This window comes from Nicotiana sylvestris, chromosome 6 (genome assembly GCF_000393655.2).
Source record: "Nicotiana sylvestris chromosome 6, ASM39365v2, whole genome shotgun sequence".
NCBI lineage: Eukaryota > Viridiplantae > Streptophyta > Magnoliopsida > Solanales > Solanaceae > Nicotiana > Nicotiana sylvestris.
This window is the reverse complement of record NC_091062.1, coordinates 102,027,200-102,052,178: the sequence shown is the minus strand read 5'-3', so window position 1 is coordinate 102,052,178 and position 24,979 is coordinate 102,027,200. Positions and strand designations below refer to the sequence as shown.

At 40.3% G+C, this 24,979-nt stretch overlaps 2 protein-coding genes across 2 annotated transcripts; both read right to left on the bottom strand.

The window, feature by feature from the left end:
- Window positions 1-1,274: 1,274 nt before the first annotated feature.
- LOC138871034 (uncharacterized) lies at window positions 1,275-4,648 on the bottom strand. The gene is made up of 4 exons (XM_070148885.1): window positions 4,354-4,648; window positions 2,594-3,537; window positions 1,566-2,132; window positions 1,275-1,472 (listed from the first exon to the last, which is right to left on the bottom strand). The coding sequence occupies exons 1-4, from the start codon at window positions 4,646-4,648 to the stop codon at window positions 1,275-1,277; spliced, it is 2,004 nt and encodes a 667-aa protein (XP_070004986.1).
- Window positions 4,649-20,950: 16,302 nt separating this feature from the next.
- Window positions 20,951-21,358, bottom strand: LOC138871033 (uncharacterized). The gene has a single exon (XM_070148884.1). The coding sequence runs from the start codon at window positions 21,356-21,358 to the stop codon at window positions 20,951-20,953; it is 408 nt and encodes a 135-aa protein (XP_070004985.1).
- Window positions 21,359-24,979: the final 3,621 nt, after the last annotated feature.

Below are 24,979 nucleotides of genomic sequence, written 5' to 3'. Positions count from 1 at the left end.
TACCATTTGGTCCTTCAAATCATCATTTTACATTTTTGAAAGGTTCCACGATTTTCTTCCCAAATTCCATCTCAAATCAGGAATTAAATGATGAATTCAGTGATAGATTCATGTACTCTAACCAAATCTGAGTTAGAAACACTTACCCTGACCAATTTCTTGAAAAACCTTCGAAAAATCACCAAAATCCGAGCTCTCTAGGTCAAAATATCAAATAAAACCTAAAACCTCGTATTTATAGAGTACCCCTCGGATTCCGACACCGCTGACCACACAAAAATGACCCTGGTCCGCGCAAAACCAGGGGGTCCGCGCAAAAACGACCGCGGCCGCGCAGGTCTTGCTTTGCAGGGACATGCTTTAGTATTTTGGCCATAACTTTCGCTACAGATGTCCAAATTGCAATATCTTTACCTTTCTGGAAACTAGACATGAAGGGCTACAACATTCGTTTTTGAATCACCTCAAAATTCCTTGTAGATCAAACGATATGAGCTTCCGAAGTAGGACCAGCAACCTACAGTCTTCACGACCGCGGCCGCGGCCACTTTAACGCGGCCAGCACTAGGCCAGCGCGCCCAGCGCGAAAAGGAGCGCGGTCCGCGCCAAAACTGCTGCTCCCTCCATTTTTCTAAGTTCCGGGGTGTCCGTGCTTACTCAAAACTCACCCGAAACACACCCGAGGCCCCCGAGACCTCAACCAAAAGCACGAACGCATCCTAAACATTATTCAACCTCGTTCCAATCATCAAAACACCTCGACTAACACCAAAATCATCAAATCACATCGAAATCAAGCCTATGAATCTCAAGAACTTCCAAATTCCATTTTTGATTAAAAACCCAACAAAACCATGTCCGAATGACCTCAAATTTTGCAGACAAGTTCAAAATGACATAACGAAGCTACAGAAATTCTCACAATTCCATTCCGACCCTCGGATCAAAATCTCACCTACCAACCGGAATTCGCCAAAATACTAACTTCGCCAATTCAAGCCTAATTCTACACCGCACCTCCAAAAACACTTCCGATCACTCTCCTAAGTCACAAATCACCTCCCGAAGCTAACCGAACCATCGGAACTCACATCCGAACCCTCTAACACATAAGTCAACATCCGGTTGACTTTTCCAACTTAAGCCTTCTTAAAAGAGACTAAGTGTATCATTTCTTACCAAATCCTCTCCGAACTCGAACTAATCATCTCGATCCCATAAAAAACGGATAACAAAGCGTAAAGAAGCTGAAATGGGGGAAATTGAGCGGTAACTCATGAGAGTACTGGCGGGGTTGTCACATCAGCATACCACGGGGTTTCATCTGAAGTGATGGCTAGCAAATGTTCGTCAGGAAATGTTTCTTTGATTGATTCTCCTTCAGTGATATGGCCTCGATTTTCCAGCCTGGATAAGTGATCTGCAACCTGATTCTCTGTCCCTTTTCGATATCGAATCTCCAAATCAAATTCCTGCAAAAGAAGAACCCATCGGATTAACCTTGGCTTGGCATCTTTCTTTGCAAATAAATACCTGATAGCTGAGTGATCTGTGTAAACTATGACTTTGGTTCCCCCTAGATAAGACCTGAACTTATCAAATGTCCATACTACTGCGAGCAACTCTTTTTCAGTAACAGTGTAATTCATTTGAGCTGGATTAAGAGTTCTGCTCGCATAATGAATGGAGTAAAAGATTTTCTCCTTCCGCTGCCCCAAAACAGCTCCAATGGCTATATCTCTTGCATCACACATCAACTCAAATGGAAGTTTCCAATCTGGAGCAATGATAATTGGTGCAGTAATTAATCTTCTTTTCAGCTCATCAAATGCTTTCAGACAAGCATCATCAAACTTGAAGGATGTATCTTTCTCAAGAAGCCTGCACAAAGGAGATGAAATTTTTGAAAAATCTTTAATGAAACGATGATTAAAACCTGCATGGCCCAAGATACTGCGAATGCCTCTAAATGATGTCGGTGGAGGTAATTTTTCAATTGCTTCCACCTTTACCTTGTCCACCTGCAATCCATTCTTGGACACTTTATGCCCTAGGACTATGCCTTCTCTTACCATGAAATGACATTTTTCCCAATTTAGTACCAAATTTGTTTCTTCGCACCTAGCAAGTACCTTGTCAAGATTCATTAAACATTCATCAAAAGAACATCCAAATACAGAAAAATCATCCATAAATACTTCCACAAATCTTTCAACCATATCAGTAAAGATAGCCATCATACACCTTTGAAAAGTCGCAGGTGCATTGCAAAGACTAAATGGCATTCTTTTAAATTCATATGTCCCATAGGGACATGTAAATATGGTCTTCTCTTGGTCTTCTAGGGCTATAACAATCTGATTATATCCCGAGTAACCATCCAAAAAACAGTAGTATTCTTGCCCAGCTAATCTATCAAGCATTTAGTCAATAAAGAGGAGAGGAAAATGGTCTTTTCGAGTGGCATTATTCAATTTTCTATAATCTATGCAAATCCTCCACCCAGTAACAGTTCGAATGGGAATCAGATCATTGTTTTCATTTGTCACTACGGTCGTTCCTCCTTTCTTTGGAACACATTGGCTAGACTTACCCATTTGCTACCAGATATTGGAAATACAATACCTTCATCAAGACATTTAATCACTTCTTTTCTTACCACCTCTTTCATGTTGGGATTTAGGCGGCGTTGTTGTTCTATGCTCGGCTTGTGTCCTTCCTCCATGAGAATTTTATGCATGCAAAAAGCTGGACTAATATCTCTTATGTCATACATTGTCCACCCAATTGCTCTTTTATGCTCACGTAGTACTCTCAGCAATTTTTCCTCCTGCAATTCAGACAAGTCAAAAGAAATAATAACAGATAACGTATCAGAACTACCCAAATAAGCATAATGAAGGTGAGAAGGTAAAGGCTTTAGTTTCAATTTTGGAGCTTCTTCAATTGATGGCTTCGGAGGAGGACCATTTGGTATGTTCAAAGGTTCAAAGGGATTTAAACCTTTCATATATTCATATGATGCATTCAAAATATGCTTCATCTCTTCAACCTCATCATTAATCTCCAAACTCTCGAACAACACAATTGCTTTCTCTAAAGAATCCTTCAAATATACACTTGGGGCAATAAGTTGCTCATCCATCTCCATGACAGATATCATAGAAAATTCTTCATAATGGTGAGAAAGATAAATTGCTTTGTATACATTAAAAACAGCTTCCTCATTGTCAACTCTCATGATCATTTTTCCCTCTCTTACTTTAATTATAGCATCACCTGTAGCCAAGAGAGGTCTTCCCAATATAATAGGAACTTTTTCATCTGCTTCAAAATCTAAGATAATAAAATCAGCCGGAAAAATGAATTTCCCAATTTTCAGCAGCACATCTTCAATCACCCCTTCCGGGTAAGCTATGGACCTATCTGCTAGTTGCAACATCACAATGGTGGGTTTTGGAGCTCCCAAACCCAATTTTTTGTACAAGGACAATGGAATCAAATTTATGCTTGCTCCCAAATCACAAAGTGCATGGCCTACATCAACATTGCCTATTCTCACAGGGATAGTAAAGCTGCCAGGATCCTTAAGCTTTTGAGGAAGCTTATTTTGGACCCTTGAAGTGCACTCCTCAGTAAGTGCAACTGTTTCAAATTCAGTCAATCTCCTCTTGTTAGCCACAATATCTTTTATGTACTTGGCATACTTTGGAATATCACGAATCGCATCTACCAACGGAATATTCAATTGAATCTGACTCAACATAGAGAGAAATTTGTTGAACATGCGATCATCATTCTTTTTCTGCAATCTTTGTGGAAAAGGTGGTGGTGTCCTTGGAACATTCACAGGTGCTGAAACTATATCATCTTTCTTTGCCAATTATGATCATTAGCAGTGAAGTTGTTTAGTAGAGGTTGTATTTCACTATATGGTCTCGCCATGCAACTACCTCCACAAGCTGAATCAAGATTCATCTTTAAAGTCTCATCTAATCCATCAACAAAAGTATGGCCCAATACCTCATCAATTTGACAATGATGTGGACAATCTCGGAGTAGTTTCTTGTATCTTTCTCAAGCTTTCCCGTTGTTGAAACCCAAGAATCTGGCTTCGCAAAGACTTTGTCTTTTTACTGGGGAAAAACTTGATTAAGAATTTCTTTGCTAGATCATCCCAAGTATGGATTGAATTAGCAGGCTCCTTCTGCAACCATTCTTTAGCTTCCCCCAACAATGAAAAAGGAAACAAGGTTAGCCTGACATAGTCCTTGGAAACATTTGGATAGTTGTAAGTATCCGTGATTTCCAAAAAATTCAAAATGTGCCTCTGCGGGTCTTCATGAGATAGACCTACATATTGCCCAGTGGACTGAATCAGTTGTACCATGTACTGTTTAAGCTCAAAGTGACCAGTGATATCAGGCTTGACAATAGCCTGGGTCATATTAGCAAGATTTGGCCTTGCAGCTTCTATCACCGGATGCCCTCCATTACCTGCCATCACTGTTGGTTGTGGTTGAACTAAAATGTCCAACTCTCTTTTTGTTTTGTATCTAGCTTCCAACTCCTTCCTCGCTCTATGAAGTGTTCTTTCAATTTCAGGATCAAGAGGGAAGAGATTGCTTGTGCTTCTACTCTTCCGCATTCAAGAGAAGAGCCTGCGTGACACAAACAAAGTGAACTGAAAATTAATACTTAAACCAATAGCTGATAAAAGCTTAACTTAGTCAAGTAGCTAATTTCCAAGTCCCCGACAACGACGCCAAAAACTTGTTGCGACCAAAACACTCACGCAAGTGTACGCGATCTTCAAGTAATATAGTAATAAGTAGAGTATCGTTCTCATGAGGACTTGTTATTAACTTAACGACTGATGCAAACTAAAACAATTATCGATTCAAGCTAATTCATCACAAAATACATAATAACCAATTTACAATTTAACTAGTAGACAAACAATAATACAACGCAAAGTTACTACGCCACTTATGAATTTTTCTTTTAACAATTAATAAAAGAGATATCCCGAGGTTATGGGCTTGCTAGAGATCATACTACGTTTTTAGATTAAAAATAATTTATTGAATTATTTGGGTTATTGATTATAGGATTAATAATAACCATATGAATCTGTCGATTTCATATGCGCCTATTCAAGTTAAATTAATACCTATATTTCTATGGTATTTATATTAACTCAAATGCATTTACAAATCCTATTTCTCAACCAAACAAGGCAATTAAGAATAGTTCTATCTTAATCGCGAATCTTTCACCCGATGCCCAGGATCCAGATCTTGCTCTATTTGATTCTATATGCAATCAAGAATTTCCTTTTTCAAGTTTAACTCAAGATTCGTAAATATTATTTCACTGTTAGCTACACAGTAAAATAATTAACAACAGAATCAAATAAACAACCCTTAACGATAAATTCAAGATCATCAATCTAAGCTTCAAACAACATAATCATCTAACACCCATAACCCCAGAATATTTGGGTTTTTAGCCACTCATAATTATACAAGCATCAACAATATAAGTCATAAACATAATATGAGTAAATACTAGGAGAAGAATTAGAAAAACTCTTTTAATCCTTGCTCCTAGTTGATGTTCCTCCTTGATTCTCTTCTTCAAGATGAATCTCCTTCCTCTTTTTCTTCTCCAAAAACAGGTCTCCCTTATAATGGCACTGCTTTTGCCTTTTTAATCGTGTAGGAAGGGGTTTTGACAAGTATGCCCTTTTTAGTCCAAAATAGAATAATTTTGTGATTTTTACACACCCGCAACGCGCCCCGCGATGCCCCGTGCGACGCGTACATGGATTGGACAGAGGCAGAATGCATTTTAACGGAGCAAAACAATGTAGCAAAAATATTTGCACTGCCGCGGCGCCCCCCGCGGCGCGGCAGTGCAATATTTTGTGCTGCTTCGTTTTTTCATTTTTTTGCTATCCGGGCTTGCTTTGCGACCCCCGAACACGATCCTGACTTGATTATTTAGCTTTTAATCAGACTTCAAAGCCCCAAATCAATCAAATTCATCCCAAAGTTTGTTCTTTAGTCGGATTAACTTCCTGCAAGGCATAAAGCATGAATTTAGTACAATTCTTTATCATTTAAGCTCAAACCTTTGTAAAATGCAATAATTAAAGTGTTGTTACAACGACTAAAATACCAGTTTTTAGCCTATGATCAACACCCCACACTTAGACCATTGCTCGTCCTCGAGTAATTAACATACATTTCACATCAGAACGACCTTTTTATCAAATAATCTCTAACAACACATGCCAACACTTAAGTACCAATTCATAATAGTTCAATCCTCAAGACATGACTCACAAGTGCCACGCATTTTCATAACTTGCTCACTTACTCTAACACAAAGGTCAAAACGTTTCCTTGCTTTCACAAATCATGTGTCCTCCCATAACTAATATAGACTAGTTCCTCTCAACACAGTATTCACAAATATTTAGGAACTCAAAATAGGAAGAATTAACTCACTCTCAGAATTGAAATTCATGTGCAACAGATGACATACCATACGCTTGCCCCTAGTGTAATACTCTACTAATTGAGCTTATTCAATCAAGGATCAAATAGGACTTTAATTGGTTGTAATGAAGGCCGAGGAAGGGTGTGATAAAAATAGAATGTAGTAGCTACATCTCTTTGAGCACTTCATATATACACCATTTCATTTCACAATTTCAGCATTACTCTTATGTTAAACCATCTCCAACCTTTTTGAGATTTTTCATACTAACAACAAGTCCTTTTTTCTTTAAGCACCATAAGTTAGGGAATGTTACTACTGAAAATTCACCCCTATATATAAACATATATACACATATATGAATTATTTTTCACTCTTTTTTTTCTTTTTTTTTAAAGTCCTTCAATAAACCAACAAATCTCTTCTCAATTGATATATTTACATAAATAGGTAAGGTTTATAATGCGGATGCCAAAGAAATAGGATTAACAGCTCAAAAGGTTTGACTAAGATATATACAATTAGGTGGAGATAATTATCAAACTGGTTCAACAAAGAAAATGCCTATATCATCTCCTAAACTGAATAATGCTACTATTTCGCTTTGCAAAACACTTGAGGGCAAGTTCTAGATATCAACTGTTACGCACAGAATATTTCAACAACCTCACTTACATATTGGCACACAACTCATTCAAGCTTGGATCTTTCTTGACTCTCTAGTCAAAACAGTTAAGCATAGTTATAAATACACAATTTAAGGCACTTACTTTAGAATCAAGAACTGAGATTTGAACATCACAAATAAGGTACATATAACTTCTAAAGCATGTGCATTTGAGGAGATCAACTCTGTAAGTTAGGAACTTTTTATTCAATTGAAAAAAAAATTAAACTATACCCGGTTCAAATACACCCTTGGAAAAGAACCGTGGTGTAAAGAAAAACCAAGGGGAAAGTTTTAATTTAAACCAAAACTAGCATATACTAAACTGAAAATAAAACAAAATTGCAAACTCAATAATTTCGAATTTTTCTGATGGATTTTTTTTTTAGATTTGTTTTTTTTTCAACAAGAAGATCTAGGAGGGATCTATACCGAAATTAGGATTACTTACTATCTATCAACACTATATTCTAACAAAACAAGTGCCCAATTTAACGTCGCGGCACGACTTTGAAATCCAAGAATCTGGCTTCGCAAAGACTTTGTCTTTTTAGTGGGGAAAAACTTGATTAAGAATTTCTTTGCTAAGTCATCCCAAGTATGGATTGAATTAGCAGGCTCCTTCTGCAACCATTCTTTAGCTTCCCCCAACAATGAAAAAGGAAACAAGGTTAGCCTGACATAGTCCTTGGAAACATTTGGATAGTTGTAAGTATCCGTGATTTCCAAAAAATTCTGAATGTCCCTCTACGGTTCTTCATGAGATAGACCTACATATTGCCTAGTGGACTGAATCAGCTGTACCATGTACTGTTTAAGCTCAAATTGACCAGTGATATCAGGCTTGACAATAGCCTGGGTCATATTAGCAAGATTTGGCCTTGCAGCTTCTATCACCGGACACCCTCCATTACCTGCCATCACTGTTGGCTGTGGTTGAACTAAAATGTCCAACTCTCTTTCTGTTTTGTATCTAGCTTCCAACTCCTTCCTCTCTCTATGAAGTGTTCTTTCAATTTCAGGATCAAGAGGGAAGAGATTGCTTGTGCTTCTACTCCTCCGCATTCAAGAGAAGAGCCTGCGTGACACAAACAAAGTGAACTGAAAATTAATACTTAAACCAATAGCTGATAAAAGCTTAACTTTGTCAAGTAGCTAATTTCCAAGTCCCCGGCAACGGCGCCAAAAACCTGTTGCGACCAAAACACTCACGCAAGTGTACGCGATCTTCAAGTAATATAGTAATAAATAGAGTATTGTTCTCACGAGGACTTGTTATTAACTTAACGACTGATGCAAACTCAAACAATTATCGATTCAAGCTAATTCATCACAAAATACATAAATAACCAATTTATAATTTAACTAGTAGACAAACAATAATACAACGCAAAGTTACTACGCCACTTATGAATTTTTCTTTTAACAATTAATAACGGAGATATCCCGGGGTTATGGGCTTGCTAGAGATCATACTACGTTTTTAGCTTAAAATAATTTATTGAATTATCTGGGTTATTGATTATAGGGTTAATAATACCCATAAGAATCTGTCGATTTCTTATGTGCCTATTTAAGTTAAATTAATACCTATATTTCTATGGTATTAATATTAACTCAAATGCATTTACAAATCTTATTTCTCAATCAAACAAGGCAATTAAGTATAGATCTATCTTAATCGCGAATCTTTCAACATAAGAATAATTTTGTGATTTTTACACACCCGCGATGCGCCCCGCGATGCCCCGTGCGACGCGTACATGGATTGGATAGAGGAAGAATGCATTTTAACGGAGCAAAACAATGCAGCGAAAATATTTGCACTACCGCGGTGCCCCCCGCAGCGCGGCAGTGCAATATTTTGCGCTGCTTCATTTTTTTCATTTGTTTTGCTATCCGGGCTTGCTTTGCAACCCCCGAACACGGTCACGACTTGATATTTTTAGCTTTTACTCAGACTTCAAAGCCCTAAATCAATCAAATTCATCCCAAAGTTAGTTCTTAAGTCGGATTAGCTTCCTGCAAGGCATAAATCATGAATTTAGTACAATTCATTATCATTTAAGCTCAAACCTTTGTAAAATGCAATAATTAAAGTGTTGTTACAATGACTAAAACACGAGTTTTTAGCCTATGATCAGATCGCCAATGTACTTCTGTAACATAGATAAGTGAAAAACCGGATAGACAGAATCCAACTCCGAGGGCAACTCTAACTCATAAGCTACTTGGCCCACTCTCCAAATGATCCTATAAGGCCCAATATACCGTGGGCTAAGTTTGCCTTTCTTTCCAAATCTCAGCACACCTTTTATAGGTGACACCTTTAAGAATACCCAGTCATCAACCCCGAACTCTAATTCTCGCCGCCGCACGTCAGAATATGATTTTTGACGACTCTGAGCTGTCAACAGTCGATCCCGGATCAATTTTACTTTTTCTATGGCCTGCTGAACCATGTCTGGACCATGTAATTCAGATTCTCCAATATCGAACCACCCTATAGGCGACCTATACTTCTGTCCATAAAGAGCTTCGTATGGAGCCATCTGAATACTGGAATGGTAACTATTATTATATGTGAACTCAATAAGCGGCAGATGATCATCCCAGCTACCTTTGAAATCTATTACACAAGCTCGCAACATATCCTCCGATGTTTGAATAGTACGCTCAGCATGTCCGTCTGTCTGGGGATGAAATAATGTACTAAGACTTACTTGAGTCCCCAATTCTTTTTGGAAAGACCTCCAGAAGTTAGCTGTAAATTGAGCTCCCCTATCCGAGATAATAGATACATGGACACCATGGAGTCGTACTATTTCCTTAATATAAAGCCTCACATAATCCTCTAAGGAATATGTAGTTTTGACGAGCAGAAAATGGGCTGAATTTGTAAGCCTATCTATAATCACCCATATCGAATCGAACTTACGCTGGGTATGAGGTAAGCCTACGATGAAGTCCATATTGATTATTTCTCATTTCCAAGTCGGAATCTCCATAGCCTGCAATAATCCACCGCGTTTTTGATGCTCAATCTTAACTTGCTGACAGTTAGGACACTGAGCAACAAATTCTGCTATATCCTTTTTCATTCCATCCCACCAATACACTTCCCTGATATCATGATACATCTTTGTTGCTCCTGGATGGATAGAATAACGAGAATAGTAAGTTTCTCCCATAACCTGCCGACGCAGCCCTGCAACATTAGGCACACATAATCGCCCTTGATATCTGAGGACCCCATCTTTTGTAATTTCAAATGGTGTCTTCTCCTTCTGAAGAGTGGTATCCCTATAATGAATTAGCACATAATCCTCGTACTGGCGTTCCTTTACTTCAGTTACTAAAGAGGATGTTGTCGTATCTTGAAGAGTAATTCCAGTATCACCTGAGTCCAGTATCTGAACTCCAAGACTAGTTAGTTGATGAACCTCATGGGCTATTCCCCTCTTTTATGGCTGTAAATAAGATAGGCTACCCATAGATCTACGGCTGAGGGCGTCGGCTACTACATTCGCCTTCCCCGGATGGTATAAAATATCAACGTCATAGTCTTTAAGTAGCTCCAACCATCTCCTTCGACGTAGATTCAATTCCTTTTGCTTGAAGATGTACTGGAGGCTCTTATGATCCGTATAGATATCAACATGAATGCCATACAAGTAGTGCCTCCACATCTTTAGTGCATGAAGCACCGCAGCTAACTCTAAATCATGGGTCGGGTAGTTCTTCTCGTGCTTTCTTAGTTGTCTAGAAGCATAAGCCACAACCTTACCATTCTGTATCAGCACAAAACCCAATGCAATGCCTGAAGCATCACAATAGATCACATAACCATCGGTCCCTTCTGGAAGCGTTAGAACCGATGTTGACGTTAATCTATCCTTTAATGCCTAGAAACTCCATTCGCAAGCATCAGTCCATTGAAACTTTGCTCCCTTCTGAGTCAACTTTGTCAAAGGTGTTGAAAGGGAAGAAAATCCCTCTACAAATCCCTTGTAATAACCTGCCAAACCGAGGAAGCTACGGACCTCCGTCGGTGTTGTGGGTCTAGGCCAAGTCTTTACTGACTCAACCTTTTGTGTATCCACTCGGAGGCCTTCACCCGAAATGATATGCCCAAGGAAAGTTACAAAGTTCAACCAGAATTCACATTTAGAAAATTTTGCATACAATTTCTCTTCTTGTAGAACTCTAAGCACAGTACATAGATGATCAACATGCTCATCCTCTGAACGAGAATACACCAATATATCGTCAATAAATGCAATTACGAATAGATCTAAAATAGGCTTGAACACACGGTTCATTAAATCCATGAATACTACTGGGGCATTGGTCAGACCGAACGACATAACCTGAAACTCAAAGTGCCCATATCTTATCATGAATGCTGTCTTTGGAATATCTTCATCCTTAACCCTTACCTGATGGTACCCAGACCTCAAGTCTATCTTTCAAAAACACTTGGCACCTTTCAAGTGATCAAATAAATCATCAATTCTATGGAGCGAGTACTTATTCTTGATCGTCACCTTATTCAGCTACCTATAATCAATACACATTCGTAAGGAACCATCTTTCTTTCTAACAAACAAAATAGGTGCTCCCCACAGTGACGTACTAGGTCTGATAAAACCTTTTTCATGTAAGTCCTTTTATTGTTCTTTCAACTCTTTCAGCTCTGCTAGGGACATTCTATAGGGAGGAATAGATATTGGATGAGTATCTGGTAGTAGGTTAATAGAGAACTCAATTTCTCGCTCTGGCGGGAGACCCGGAAGTTCATCGGGAAACTCATTAACCACTGGGATGGACTGAATGGTTGGTGACTCTACTTCCATATCCTGAACCCGAACTAAGTGATAAATACAGCCCGTATTGATCATCTTCCTTGCCTTGAGATAGGAAATAAATCTACCTCTCGGCGATGTCGTGTTACCTTTCCACTCCAAAACAGGCTCTCCTGGAAATTGAAATCGGACTATCTTTAATCTACAATCAACGTTGGTATGACAAGAAGCCAACCAATCAATACCCATTATAACATCAAATTCTACCATATCTAACTCGATTAAGTCTGCTACGGTAGTTCGACCATGAACTATTATTATACAATCCTTATATACTTGCTTAGCTATCACCGAGTCCCCAACAAGTGTAGATACCTCAAAAGGTTTAACCAATTCAGGTTTTATTCCAAACTTACCAGCAACTAACGGAGTAACGTATGATAAGGTGGAACCTGGGTCAATTAGTGCATATACATCATATGAGGAGACTGATAATATACCTGTAACAATATCAGGCGATGACTCCTGGTCCTATCGTACTGCCAACACATAAATGCGGTTTTGAGGGATGCTCGAGCTAGACGCTCCGCCTCTGCCTCTACCACGACTCATTGGTGCTTGGGGACCTTTCCCATGGGGCGTACTGATGATGACGAACCAGCTGCAGATCCCGATAGCTGAGCTATGCTTGCATCACCTCTCATCGGACAATCCCTCATAACGTGGCCTGGATAACACAAGTATAACAAACACCTAACCCCATACGGCACTGCCCGATATGCTCCTTACTACATTGAGTACATCGTGGCAAGAGTGCCCTCATCTGATTTGACTCACCCCTATACTGAGAACCTGAGGCCCTGAAATTCTGACCAGACCCTGAATATATAGAACGATCAAATCTCTTACTGCCAAACTGAGGGGGGCGCTAGTCGAGGGCTGGGATGTATACCTCAAGTTCTACTGCCTCTAACCACCTCGAAACTCACTAGAAGGACCCGAAGACCTCGCTATATTATTCTAGGCCCTATCATGCTCACGATCGGCCCTCTATTTCTGTTTAAGCTCCTCAACACCCTGAGCGTATGACTGAATACGAGAAATATCCATGTCTGGCTGAAGTGAGACCGATATACAATCGTTAAGAAATTGAGGCTCTAATCCCATCACGAACCGGTGAACCTGATCCTCCATCATAAATACAATAGTGGGAGCATACCTAGCCAACAAATCAAACTGAAGACTGTACTCTCGAACACTCATGTTACCCTGTCGAAGGGTCAAGAACTTATCAACTCTGGCCCGTCTAAGCTCTGGTGGAAGATAATGACGAAGAAAAGCTTTTATAAACTCCTGCCATACCGCTAGAGGGGAATCCTCACCTCTGGACAATTCCCAAGACTCGTACCAATTAACTGCAACATCTCGGAGTCTATAGGAAGCTAGCTCAACTAACTCAGTCGCAGTGGCCTTCATTACCTGTAACGTCCTCTGCACTCTATCAATAAATACCTAAGGGTCCTCATTTGGATCTACTCTAGTGAATACTGGAGGGTCTAAATTAATAAAGTCACGAACCCTCGCACTAAAAGACCTATCTGCATGACCAATACCTACTTCTTGACGTCGAGCCTGTGCGACTACTAATCAGGTCAATAACTGAATAGCATCTCTCATCTCCTAACTCGGTGCATCTAGCTGAGGAGCTGGACGTACAGGGGCGGGTGCTGGAGCTGGTTCCCATCGGAGCTCTTCTAGAAAGGGTGGGGTATGTGTGTCACGACCCAACTTTCCCTTTGTTTTGGTATTGTGATGGCACCTAGTCTTAAGAACTAGGTAAGCCTAACAATTGCGGAATAACAACAATACATAAAAACATCTAAAATTCTTTTGAAATAAATCCTTTACACAATGAACATCTTCCCAAAACCCGGTAGTACAAGTCATAAGCTCTAGAGAGTTTTTTCTACAACTTCTAAACACAATTATATGGAAATAGGTATAACAGTGTGAAAATAACATAAGAAGGTGACATTGAAGCCTGCAAACGTAGCAGCAAGTTTACCTTGAGTCTCCTAGGTAAGAATCCGCACAGCTACTAGCGAACAATACCTGGATCCATTCGAATTATCTGAAGAACCCACCAAGAATCGCTCAAAACCGAGGTCTACAAGTCAAAATATGATAAAAATGGTGAAACCCTCGATTTTGGAATATATTCTGTCTGCCCAGACATTTGTGCATTGCGAACACGAAGAGAGGACCATGTTCGCGAAGAAGAAAATTTAAGGCTGCCCAGGTTTCTCATCGGGAACGTGATGATGAGCTCGCTAACGCGGAGAAGAAGGGCAGGAACCTACGCGAACGCGTAGGGAAGGACGCGAATGCGAAGAAGGAAAATGCAGGGCTTCGCTAACGCGAAGTGTTGGATGCGAACAAGAAGAAGGATTTAGAGGTGGTCAGTAACAAGGCATCGCGAACGTGAAAGGTTGTTCATGATCGCGAAGGAGGATACCTGAAGCAAAAAACAGTAGTTCCAAAAATGGGAAAAATGACTAGTGGCCCACCCGGAACACACCCGAGGCCCCCGGGACCCCATCTAAACACATAAACAAGTCACATAACCTAACACGGACTTTCTCAAGGTTACGAATCACATTAAACAATGCCGAAACAATGAATCAAACCATAAATCGAACTTATGAACTTTCAAATCTTCAAATTTCTAAACTAGAGCCGAGACCTATCAAATCAATCCAGAATGAAGCCAAATTTTGCAGACAAGTCCAAAATGACATAACGAAGCTGTTCCAACTCTCAGAATTACATTCCGACCCTGATATCCTAAAAGTCAACTATGGGTCAAACTTCTCCATTTTCCAAACTTTAACTGTTCAACTTTCGCCGAAATGCCTCAATTTACCCTATGGACCTTCAAATCTGAATCCGAATGCGTGCCTAAGTCCAAAATCACCATACAAAGCTATTGGAATTATCAAAAATTCATTCCAGGGCTGTTTACTCCAAAGTCCAATTCCAGTCAAATTCTCACCGCTTAAACTCCCAAAACTAGATTCCTTCTTCCAATTTGACTCTGAATCATCCGTTAACTAAATTCAACCATGCACGCAAGTCGATACTCATATTATGAAGCTGTTCCAGACCTTATGCCATTGTACGGAGCTTAAATTCTCAAAATAACTGGCTGGGTCGTTATATCCCCCCTCTTAAAACCAACGTTTGTCCTCGAATGTGCTAAGTTTCGCCTCGAGGTCCTCAAATCACTGAATGCACACTTCCAACATACACTCGCAGGTGATCCCACGTCACCCCAATCCACATAAACCTGACGACACCATCTCAACTGAAATTTAGCCTTTTCTACTAATACAAATAAGTCGTAGAGCCAAAATTCTCGCCTTCCATTCACTTCCAAGAGACCTGATTTCTAAATCCATATCCGGTACTAGTCTCGACCAGATACATCAACTCGTGCCAACACCCATAGGGTATAACCATACAACATGACACATCACACATAGGCCCACAATAACATTTCTGATAACAATATCGCCCGAAATCAAATTCAGCACCGCCATAAGCCTCATATTCAATAGGAACCCGTTCAAACCTCCATAATACTAGCGATGATACAATAACCACGAAAGCCACATAACTAAACACCCAAATCACCAAATCTTAGCTAATACCAATTAGCACACACCCCACAGGCTAAAACTCAAGAAGCACAGAACAAAAATGACTGAATATGGAAAGGGAAACACATAAGGGAACTATCAAACAAGCCTGATAAGCACAAATTTTTCAATCAATACTAATCTACAAAAATAATCTAACAAGAAAGAATTAAAGCATATAAAAGAATCACAAGGATCTCATACTGATATAACTCTTACCGCGGTACACAGCCCGGTCTCAACACATCGAATCACATGAAATCACGAGGGCCCCGCCCTCCACTCTGAATCACAAGTAGGTTGTACATCAAACCAGCTGAAACCTTTCACTAGATCAGTTCGCCAACAAAAGTACAACACGTACTGGCTCCCACATCGGTAGAGCATTAAAAATCACAATTCATAGCCAAAAATACTCAGAAATCACATCAAACCTACCGAAATAGACAACGGGAATTTACTATTAGTCTCATAACTCCCGAAATGACTAGAAACAGATGATAGACATGGCTATCACTCATAGAACCTCCTAATAGGGTATTACATAAACATAGTGCAAATCATGAAACGCACCCATAAGTGGAGCAACAAATAGGGGAACTCACCCCGATAAGCAAAACTATATGAACTACGAATGGTGCTCCTCTATAACACATCAAAATCATACCTAAATGACATCATCTGGCGCAACGTCCTTAAGACTACTATATGAAACACATCAACGGGCTTGGCCTCTCCCCCTCTTGGGCACCCTCTACTCACCTGAATACCTTGCTATGACACATATGTACGAAATCTGAGGAAATCTCTCACCATGTGGCTAGCAACTCCACACTCAAAGCAACCCTTCTACTGACTTGGCTATGAGAACTATGCGGTATGGGTACTCCGAGACCCATGAACACCTGAATCACTGTGAAGCCTGAAGTGCAAACTGAACTGGCTGACCCACGAAACCTCCACCATATCGCACCCTGCCTCCAGAATAAGGGCCAGCAGATCTCTTCGGTCTATGAGGCCTCCTCGCCTCCTTGTACTCTCTCTCTCCTGATCTCATCTATCCTCTCACCGGTCCCACATGCCCTCTAACCGGTAAACGATCCCTACCACCTGCTGGAAAAAAACATCTAACTCCAATTCTTGAGCCATGCTGAACCAAATATCATGGTTGAGCCCCTCAATGAATCCACGAACTCGCTCTCTAACTGTAGCGACCAAGGCAGGTGCATGTTTGGCTAAATCGCTAAATCTGACAACATAATCTATTACTAACATGGTGCCCTGACGCGGCTGCTCAAACTCTGCGTGCCATGCATCCCGAAGTGAATGAGGTACAAACTCTCTCAAAACATCTCTGGAAGTTGAACCCATGTAAGTGAAGCTGCATCGGCTGGCTATTCAACTCATACGTTTGCCACCACTGATAAGCCGCTCCATCAAGCTAGAACATAGTAAAAGCAAGCCCACTCGTCTCTACAATGCCCATAGTGTTGACAATGCGATGGCACTCCTCTATAAAACCCATTGTGCTCTCTTAAGCCAACCCGCTGAATGTAGGAGGGTCACATTTTCTTGAACCTTGCAAATCTAAGTTGTTCTCCCTTGGATGCTACTGCCCTGAATATGGGCTGAACTGGAACCACAAATTGTGCCGCCATGACACCTGGGACCTGACTAATGGAAGCTCGCTGCTCTAAGTATAGTCTAGTTGTGGCACATACTCCTCATCGGGCTATGCCTCTACCTTTAGCAACACCTGCTCCGGGAGCAGCACTGTCGATAACTGCAGCTCATGTCCTCACCGTCAGTAAGAGAATGGAAAGATAAAAGTTCAAACTCTGGGATCAATAAGCTCGCACGATAGGAATGAAAGAAGTGAGATTGTCCTATTAATTCCATAGCCTCCCGAAGATAAGTACAGACGTGTTCATACCGATCCGAAAGACTTTACTAAACTCGCTTATGACTTGTAGCACCTATGAACCTAGAGCTCTAATACCAACTTGTCACGACCCAACTTTTCCTCCGTTTGGGTATCGTGATGGAACCTAGTCTTAAGAACTAGGTAAGCCTAACAATTGCGGAATAATAACAATACAAAATAACATCTAAAATTATTCTGAAATAATCCTTTATACAATGAACATCTTCCCAAAACCCGGTAGTACAAGTCATAAGCTCTATAGAGTTTTTGTCACGCCCCAAAAACCGAGGGGCGCAACCGGTGCTCGACCGGGTAGCCCCCAGCCAAGCGGACCTGGGTGCCTTTCCTATTCCACGTGATACCTTGTGTTTCCAATACCCATTAACCAAGTGAAATAGCCATTTATAAATTTAAACACATTCTTATGAGATTTACATAATATACATAGTTACTTAGCATGGTTTACAAGTTATACTGCCCAAAATACATAAGTACATAACCCACATTTCCTGTCTACAAAGCCTCTAGAGATACAGAAGAGTGTTACAATACTTGCCGGTAACAAGGCTCTGGTTACACCTTACGCAAATACCAAAATACAATTTTCGGGAGGATAAGCGGCATGAGCCACGCAGGGCCCCGAGAGGAAAGGGGCTCACCAATTCAGCTGACGGGAGGTGAAGGAGTGCTACTGTCGGTGGGCTGGAGTACCTGTTATGGAACCACCTACAATTATAACACGAATGTAGCGCCCCCGGCAAAAGGGACGTCAGTACATTTGAATTGTACTGGTATGTATGAACAAACTTTACCCCAAGTAAAATTAAGAAATACACAGATAAAAAATAGTAATAGAATCAACAATCAAATGCACATGAAAGGAACAACCAAAGCCAAACAAACTCCAAAATCTCTCATTTTCCCCTTTCAACATTATTTCATCACATCAATGATTTCACAACTTTCACATATTTTTATTTCAATAGTGATTTCGATCACTTTTCCACCCTTATTACCTCGGCCACCCTTATCACCACAACCCACACCTTATTACTTCGTATTGCGGTGCGCAACCCGATCCCACCGGACAATCATATTTCACACCACAACAACAACAACAATTCACAAAGAGTGTTCATAAACATCAATACCAATTCTAACATATACAATAACCCGTACACAATTCAAGTCACAACGATAATTGCCCACAACAAGTCACGTATGATATTACCACAGTTGTTTCAATTGTATCAATTACAATTTCTTTCCATCGTTTGTTCCACAGCTCTTACCACGTAACACATTCATACCCACACGCACTTGTGTTATTGCCATTTTACTCAAACCACTATAACGGAAAACTTAACCAACAACGTTCAAGGCACATTAATCACAAGAATTTCACAAATAGTCCATATAAGTAACACATACCAATTACTCGTAAACCAACATGGTGACTTTACAAAGGTTAAAGTTAGCCATACATACCTGGAGTCGAATTCCCTTTTTAACTTCTACTTTCAATTCACCAACAGCCTAGTACCGTCAATCTAGTTCACAAGTTAACACATATAACTTAGAATTGAAGTTCACAAACTCAACCCGAATTTACTTAGGTTATCAACCCCTCTTTTGTAAATCTTTAGTTCTACCCAATTTCTCTTACTAGATTCTAGGTTTTAAAGGACATGCATGTGTATCTCAACTTCCATTTTCAAGAATAAACGCATGAGAATCCCCCTTTTTGTTTTAATCTGAAAACAATGGAAAAGGGTTGGGTATTTTACCTGCAAGTTGGAGATGAAGACAATTACTTGAAATTTTCCGGCCTGGATGACTTTGAAAAATCAAATTGATGGAGATAAGACTTTCTCTCTCAAGAATTCTATCTTCCCTCTCTCTAGTTTTGTTCAGAAAATAGGTTAAAATGAGGGGTTGGGGTGTTTTATTGAAGAAGGGGTCGGGTTTAAAATTTAGAAAAATAGGAGCCCGAGTTAGGTATGCGATCACACTTTTCAAGCGCAGAGTGGAAATGGGGTCCGCAGAATGAACCGCAAAAGTGCTCCCAAAATCTGAACACACTACCTGGGTATGCGGCAGAAATGCGGTCTGCATACCCGTTCTGCGGTCGCATAATGCATCGCAGAACTGCCCCTCTCAAAAATCTCAAGGGAAATATGTGACGACTATGCGGTCCGCATATCGGTTATGCGATCGCATATCGGACCGCATATTTAACCTCAAATTCGACCAACACACTGACTCACTTTGCGGCGATTATGCGGTTCGTATACCTGATATGTGACCGCATTCTCGACCGCAGAATCACATTTTTGGAAAACAATATTTCTTGACTTTTTATAGCATAGATCAGTACAAAAGATCCGAACTGCAGCTCGCTTAATTTTACACATTCCTAACATATATTCGGCACTTGGCACCACGAGCTACCAGGTTTTGAGTACAAGTATTCACGGGGCCTTATATCCTGCCCCACTTAAAATCATTCGTCCTCGAATGAGGATTCTGGAAATCGGTTGGTTTTGAAAACATGATATGCAAACTCCCAATTTTTGAAGAAAATTTTTTTTTGCCAGAGTTCCCTTTGTAATTAGACTTATCTACCTGTCAGAGAGCCCCCAAAACATTATTTCCAAGCACTATTACGCTATCCCTATTATCCCTACAACTGGTATACAATTCATTACCTCAACACCTGCACATAATTTGGCCACTTCAATGAGTCCCATACAGTTCAACCACTTCAATACACTATACGCATTTCAATTAATCATTACCAATCTACACTACCTTTAATCATTCATTTATCACATGAGTTCTTACAAAACTTTCATTTACCGAAAAGGGGCTTGCGCATGACTCAAATAATCACAACACATACAATTCTTGCACAACTTGAGGAGTTACAATAGTAAAGCATTTAGGAAAAATATGGGGTGTCTTTGCACTAGATTGAACACAACATCAGTTTACTTAGAGATAAGAGTTCGCACGATCACTACTAGACTTGTTCAAACAGATGGGGACATTTTTCTCTCATTTCACTTTCCGCTTCCCACGTGGGTTCCTCGACTTGTTGACTTTGCCATAGCACTTTAACTGAAGCAACTTCCTTGTTTCTCAATTTGCGGACTTGCCTATCAAGAATAGCGACCGGAATTTCTTCATATGATAACTCTTCATTGACCTCGATACCCTCGATTGGCACGATGGTGGATGGGTCTCTAACCACTTTCTTTAACATAGGCACATGGAACACCGGGTGCACTAATGACATTTTAGGGGGCAATTCCAGTCTATAGGTCACTTGTCCTATCCCTTGAGTGACCTAATACGGCCCGACATATCTAGGACTCAACTTCCCTTTCTTCCCAAATCGCATGACTCCCTTTGGAGATACCCTCAAGAACACCCAATCATCTACTTGGAATTCCAATTTTCTTCGACGAATGTCCGCATAAGATTTCTGGCGACTCTGAGCAGCTTTCAGCCTTTCCTGAATGATTTTAACTTTTTCCATAGCCTGGTGCATGAGATCTGGCCCTAACAATTCTTCTTCACCCACTTCTAAGCATCCAATCGGAGACCTACATCTCCTCCCGTACAATGCCTCAAATGGGGACATCTGAATGCTAACATGAAAGCTGTTATTGTAAGCAAATTCTATAAGTGGCAAGTGATCATCCCAATTACCTTTGAAATCCAAGACACAAGCCCGTAACATATCTTCAAGCATCTAAATAGTCCACTCCGCTTGACCATCAGTCTGTGGATGGAAAGCCGTGCTGAGATTCACCTGAGTACCTAAACCTTGCTGAAATTTCTTCCAAAAATTAGCTGTGAACTGGGCCCCTCGATCTGAGATAATAGAAAGTGAAGTTCCATGAAGCCTTACTATTTCCTTGATACACAATTGAGCATATTGTTCTGCAGTATCCGTGGACTTGACTGGCAAGAAGTGAGCTGATTTGGTGAGTCGATCCACTATTACCCAAATTGAGTCGAACTTGCGCTGAGTGAGAGGTAACCCTACCACGAAATCCATGTTGATCATCTCCCATTTCCACATTGGTATTTCCATAGGCTAAGTTAACCCATCGGGCCGCTGGTGCTCAGCTTTTACTCGCTGACAATTCGGACATTTAGATACAAAGTCCGCCACACCCCTCTTCATACCGTTCCACCAATAAATTTCCTTGAGATCACGGTACATTTTCGTAGAACTTGGGTGCACAGAATACCTAGAATTATGAGCCTCTGCCATTACCCTCCCCCTAAGATTATCCACATCTGGAACACATAGCCTACCTTGACAACGTAATACACCATCCTCACCACCGAGTGAAAATGTCGAAGTCTTGTTATTCAAAAGTGCCTCCTTCATCTGTGCTAATGCTGGATCAATGAGCTACTTTTCCTTGACTTCCGCTACCAGTGATGATTCTGCTCCATTACGCACCATAACCTTCCCCTCGTCTGAGGTCGAAATACGAACCCCCAGACTGGCCAATTGATAAACCTCACGAGCCAAAGGCCTCTGATCCACTCCAAAATGAGCCAAACTACCCATGGACTTCCGACTGAGAGCGTCGGCCACCACATTAGCCTTCCCTGGATGGTATAAATTATCCATATCATAATCCTTGATCAATTCTAACCACCGCCGCTGCCTTAAATTCAACTCCTTCTGCTTGAACAAATATTGGAGACTCTTGTGGTCCAAGAACACATCCACATGGACCCCATAAAGATAATGTCGCCATATTTTCAAGGCAAATACAATTGCCGCAAGCTCCAAATCATGCGTCGGATAATTCTTCTCGTGATTCTTGAGTTGCCTAGGGGAACAAGTGATCACCTGGCCATGTTCTGTCAATAGTGAACCATCTATATCACACTTCTCTTGCATATGACCTCCTAGTATTTGAGTTCTTCAATAATTTTCTTGATATAGTTACAATCTTATGTGAGTACTTGCAACTTGCTCTTCCAAATTCTCAACATAAGACATTACTGGATGAGTTTTCTTATAGAACCTTCTATGTCAAAGGAATAACATCTTCTAGCCTACGCACATACCTTAATATCATCAACATACACGACATTGCATCAAGTGTAATGTAACATGGTGCTCAGACATTTCCTGGTCAACCTCTTTCCTCCTTGTGTGCCTTATAGAATTTAAGAAACCACTCCACCTTCCTTTGTGAGCATTCTCATGATCTCTCTTTGCTGTTCAACACCACCCAAAATGCATATCAACGCCCTTCGCACATATTCAATTCAGAAAGCGCCACTGGCCCGAACAATATATTGGTATCATCTTTTCATTCTAAATGGAATATTCATTCCCATTCTATTTTGCTCATAGTGCATAATTTGATAGCCTCATTTTGCCACACACTTGTCTACCTCCCGTGAACTTATAATATCATTGTGCCTGGTTTAATGAGTTTATCATATCGCAACTTCACCACCAGTAGTCTCACTTCCCATTATATGTAGGCATGAACTATCTCTAGCTCCTTTAGTTACCATTCAGTGTCACCCAAGTCGATAGCATTACGGTTAGTCCTTTATACCTTCTATTAACACTTGTGCTCCAGGTGAGTCCACCATTCTGATATGAATTGTTTTGCAATAACCATGGACATCTCAATTTATAGATTTTCTCCCCATTTCTTATCACCTCATTCATCCTAGCTAATGAATAGCCATGCACTCCTCAATGTGCTACGCAGTCTTTTCCCTTAGTTATTTCATCATGCTCACCTCTTAACTCTTGTGAGGATATCCGTGGGAAAGTGTGTCCATCCACATATCACTTAACACTTATTCGCTTGTAAGGTTTCCATCAAGCCCAAATACTCTCTTGGGTTATTATAGCATCACATTTATTTTTCCCACTCGTTCCGCCGTTCTTAACGTCTTGGAACTTTGGTTGAATCGCAATTCCATGATTAACCCATTCTAAAAACTCGCAAAACTTTCACCTTTGATCTATAGTACGTACTTGGGATGCATTATCCCTATCCCTCTAACAAGTATAGAACCCCTTTACAAACCTACTCTTAGTTTCTAGGATCGTTGACCCTATCATTCATATTGTCATGTATGAAGAATTTACCTTTCTTAGCCTTCTACCTTTTGGAGGTACTAGTGGTCTATCATTAGCATATCCTTTCAGATAATCACATTATCCATTATCACTTTTCTAGACTACGCATGTCTTCAACAAAATATTCAAACATCAAAGCTACATGGTTTTTCTCTTGTTTCATTATATTTAAGTGGCCTCACTATGGTCCTTCCTCCCCCACTTAAGGCGAATGTCCTGGATTTTGACACAAGTCTTGAATTTAGCAACTTCATGGACATATGTTTCATTTCTCTATCCCTCACATATATGTTCGACTATAAGGGAGATTGAAGTCACAATGGTATTAACCTCATAAGTCCTTTGCTCTAATTCAGCCACACGGGCTTGGGATTCCAATTCCTCATACCAATATCCTTCAGGAGTGTAACAAAACTTCATACACTTATGGGGTTCTTATAACATTCGTAGCATAAGGGTCTTCTCATCATGGGTTCAATTCGACTCTCATTTCATAACTTCTTGTCTCCTAGGAGAGACTTGAACTCTCATCATCAATCTCCTGGTCATGTCTCCTATATATCACGTGTTTATATAACCAGTTTTCTTTCACACCTTAGGATCATTTACATACTTCTCACACTACCCACATGTGCTATTCAAGCTTATATAGCAATTATCAATTCAATGTTCCTTTGGAGGTCACAATCATTTTTAACACTTTCTCGAATAAAGTATGCTTCTGGTACTATGTACGTACCTCATATATTTGTACCATTCGTTCAACATGACACATATGCCATCTCCTTAATATTCAGGCCTCTGCCCATTGGTCATTCCGTATGACAACATTACTTGAAATAGATGAAAGAGCGTTTAAACTTACCTTAAATCTCAATGCACAAGTTAGAAGACAATTTTATAGTAAAGCTTTATCGCACGATCTGGAGTGTTGAAGAAGGGTAACATTCCTAAATATCCATGTAGCCTCCAACTTATAGATGTGGTCGACAACACACCGATAAGTAGGACTCTACTAGACACGGCTCCGAGACATCCTAGGACATTTTAAAACCTTAGGCTCTGATACCAAGTTTGTCACGGCCCAAAAACTGAGGGGCGCGACCGGCGCTCGACCGGGTAGCACCCAGCCAAGCGGACCTGGGTGCCTTTCCTATTCCACGTGATACCCTGCGTTTCCATTACCCATTAACCAAGTGAAATAGCCATTTATAAATTTAAACACATTCTTACGAGATT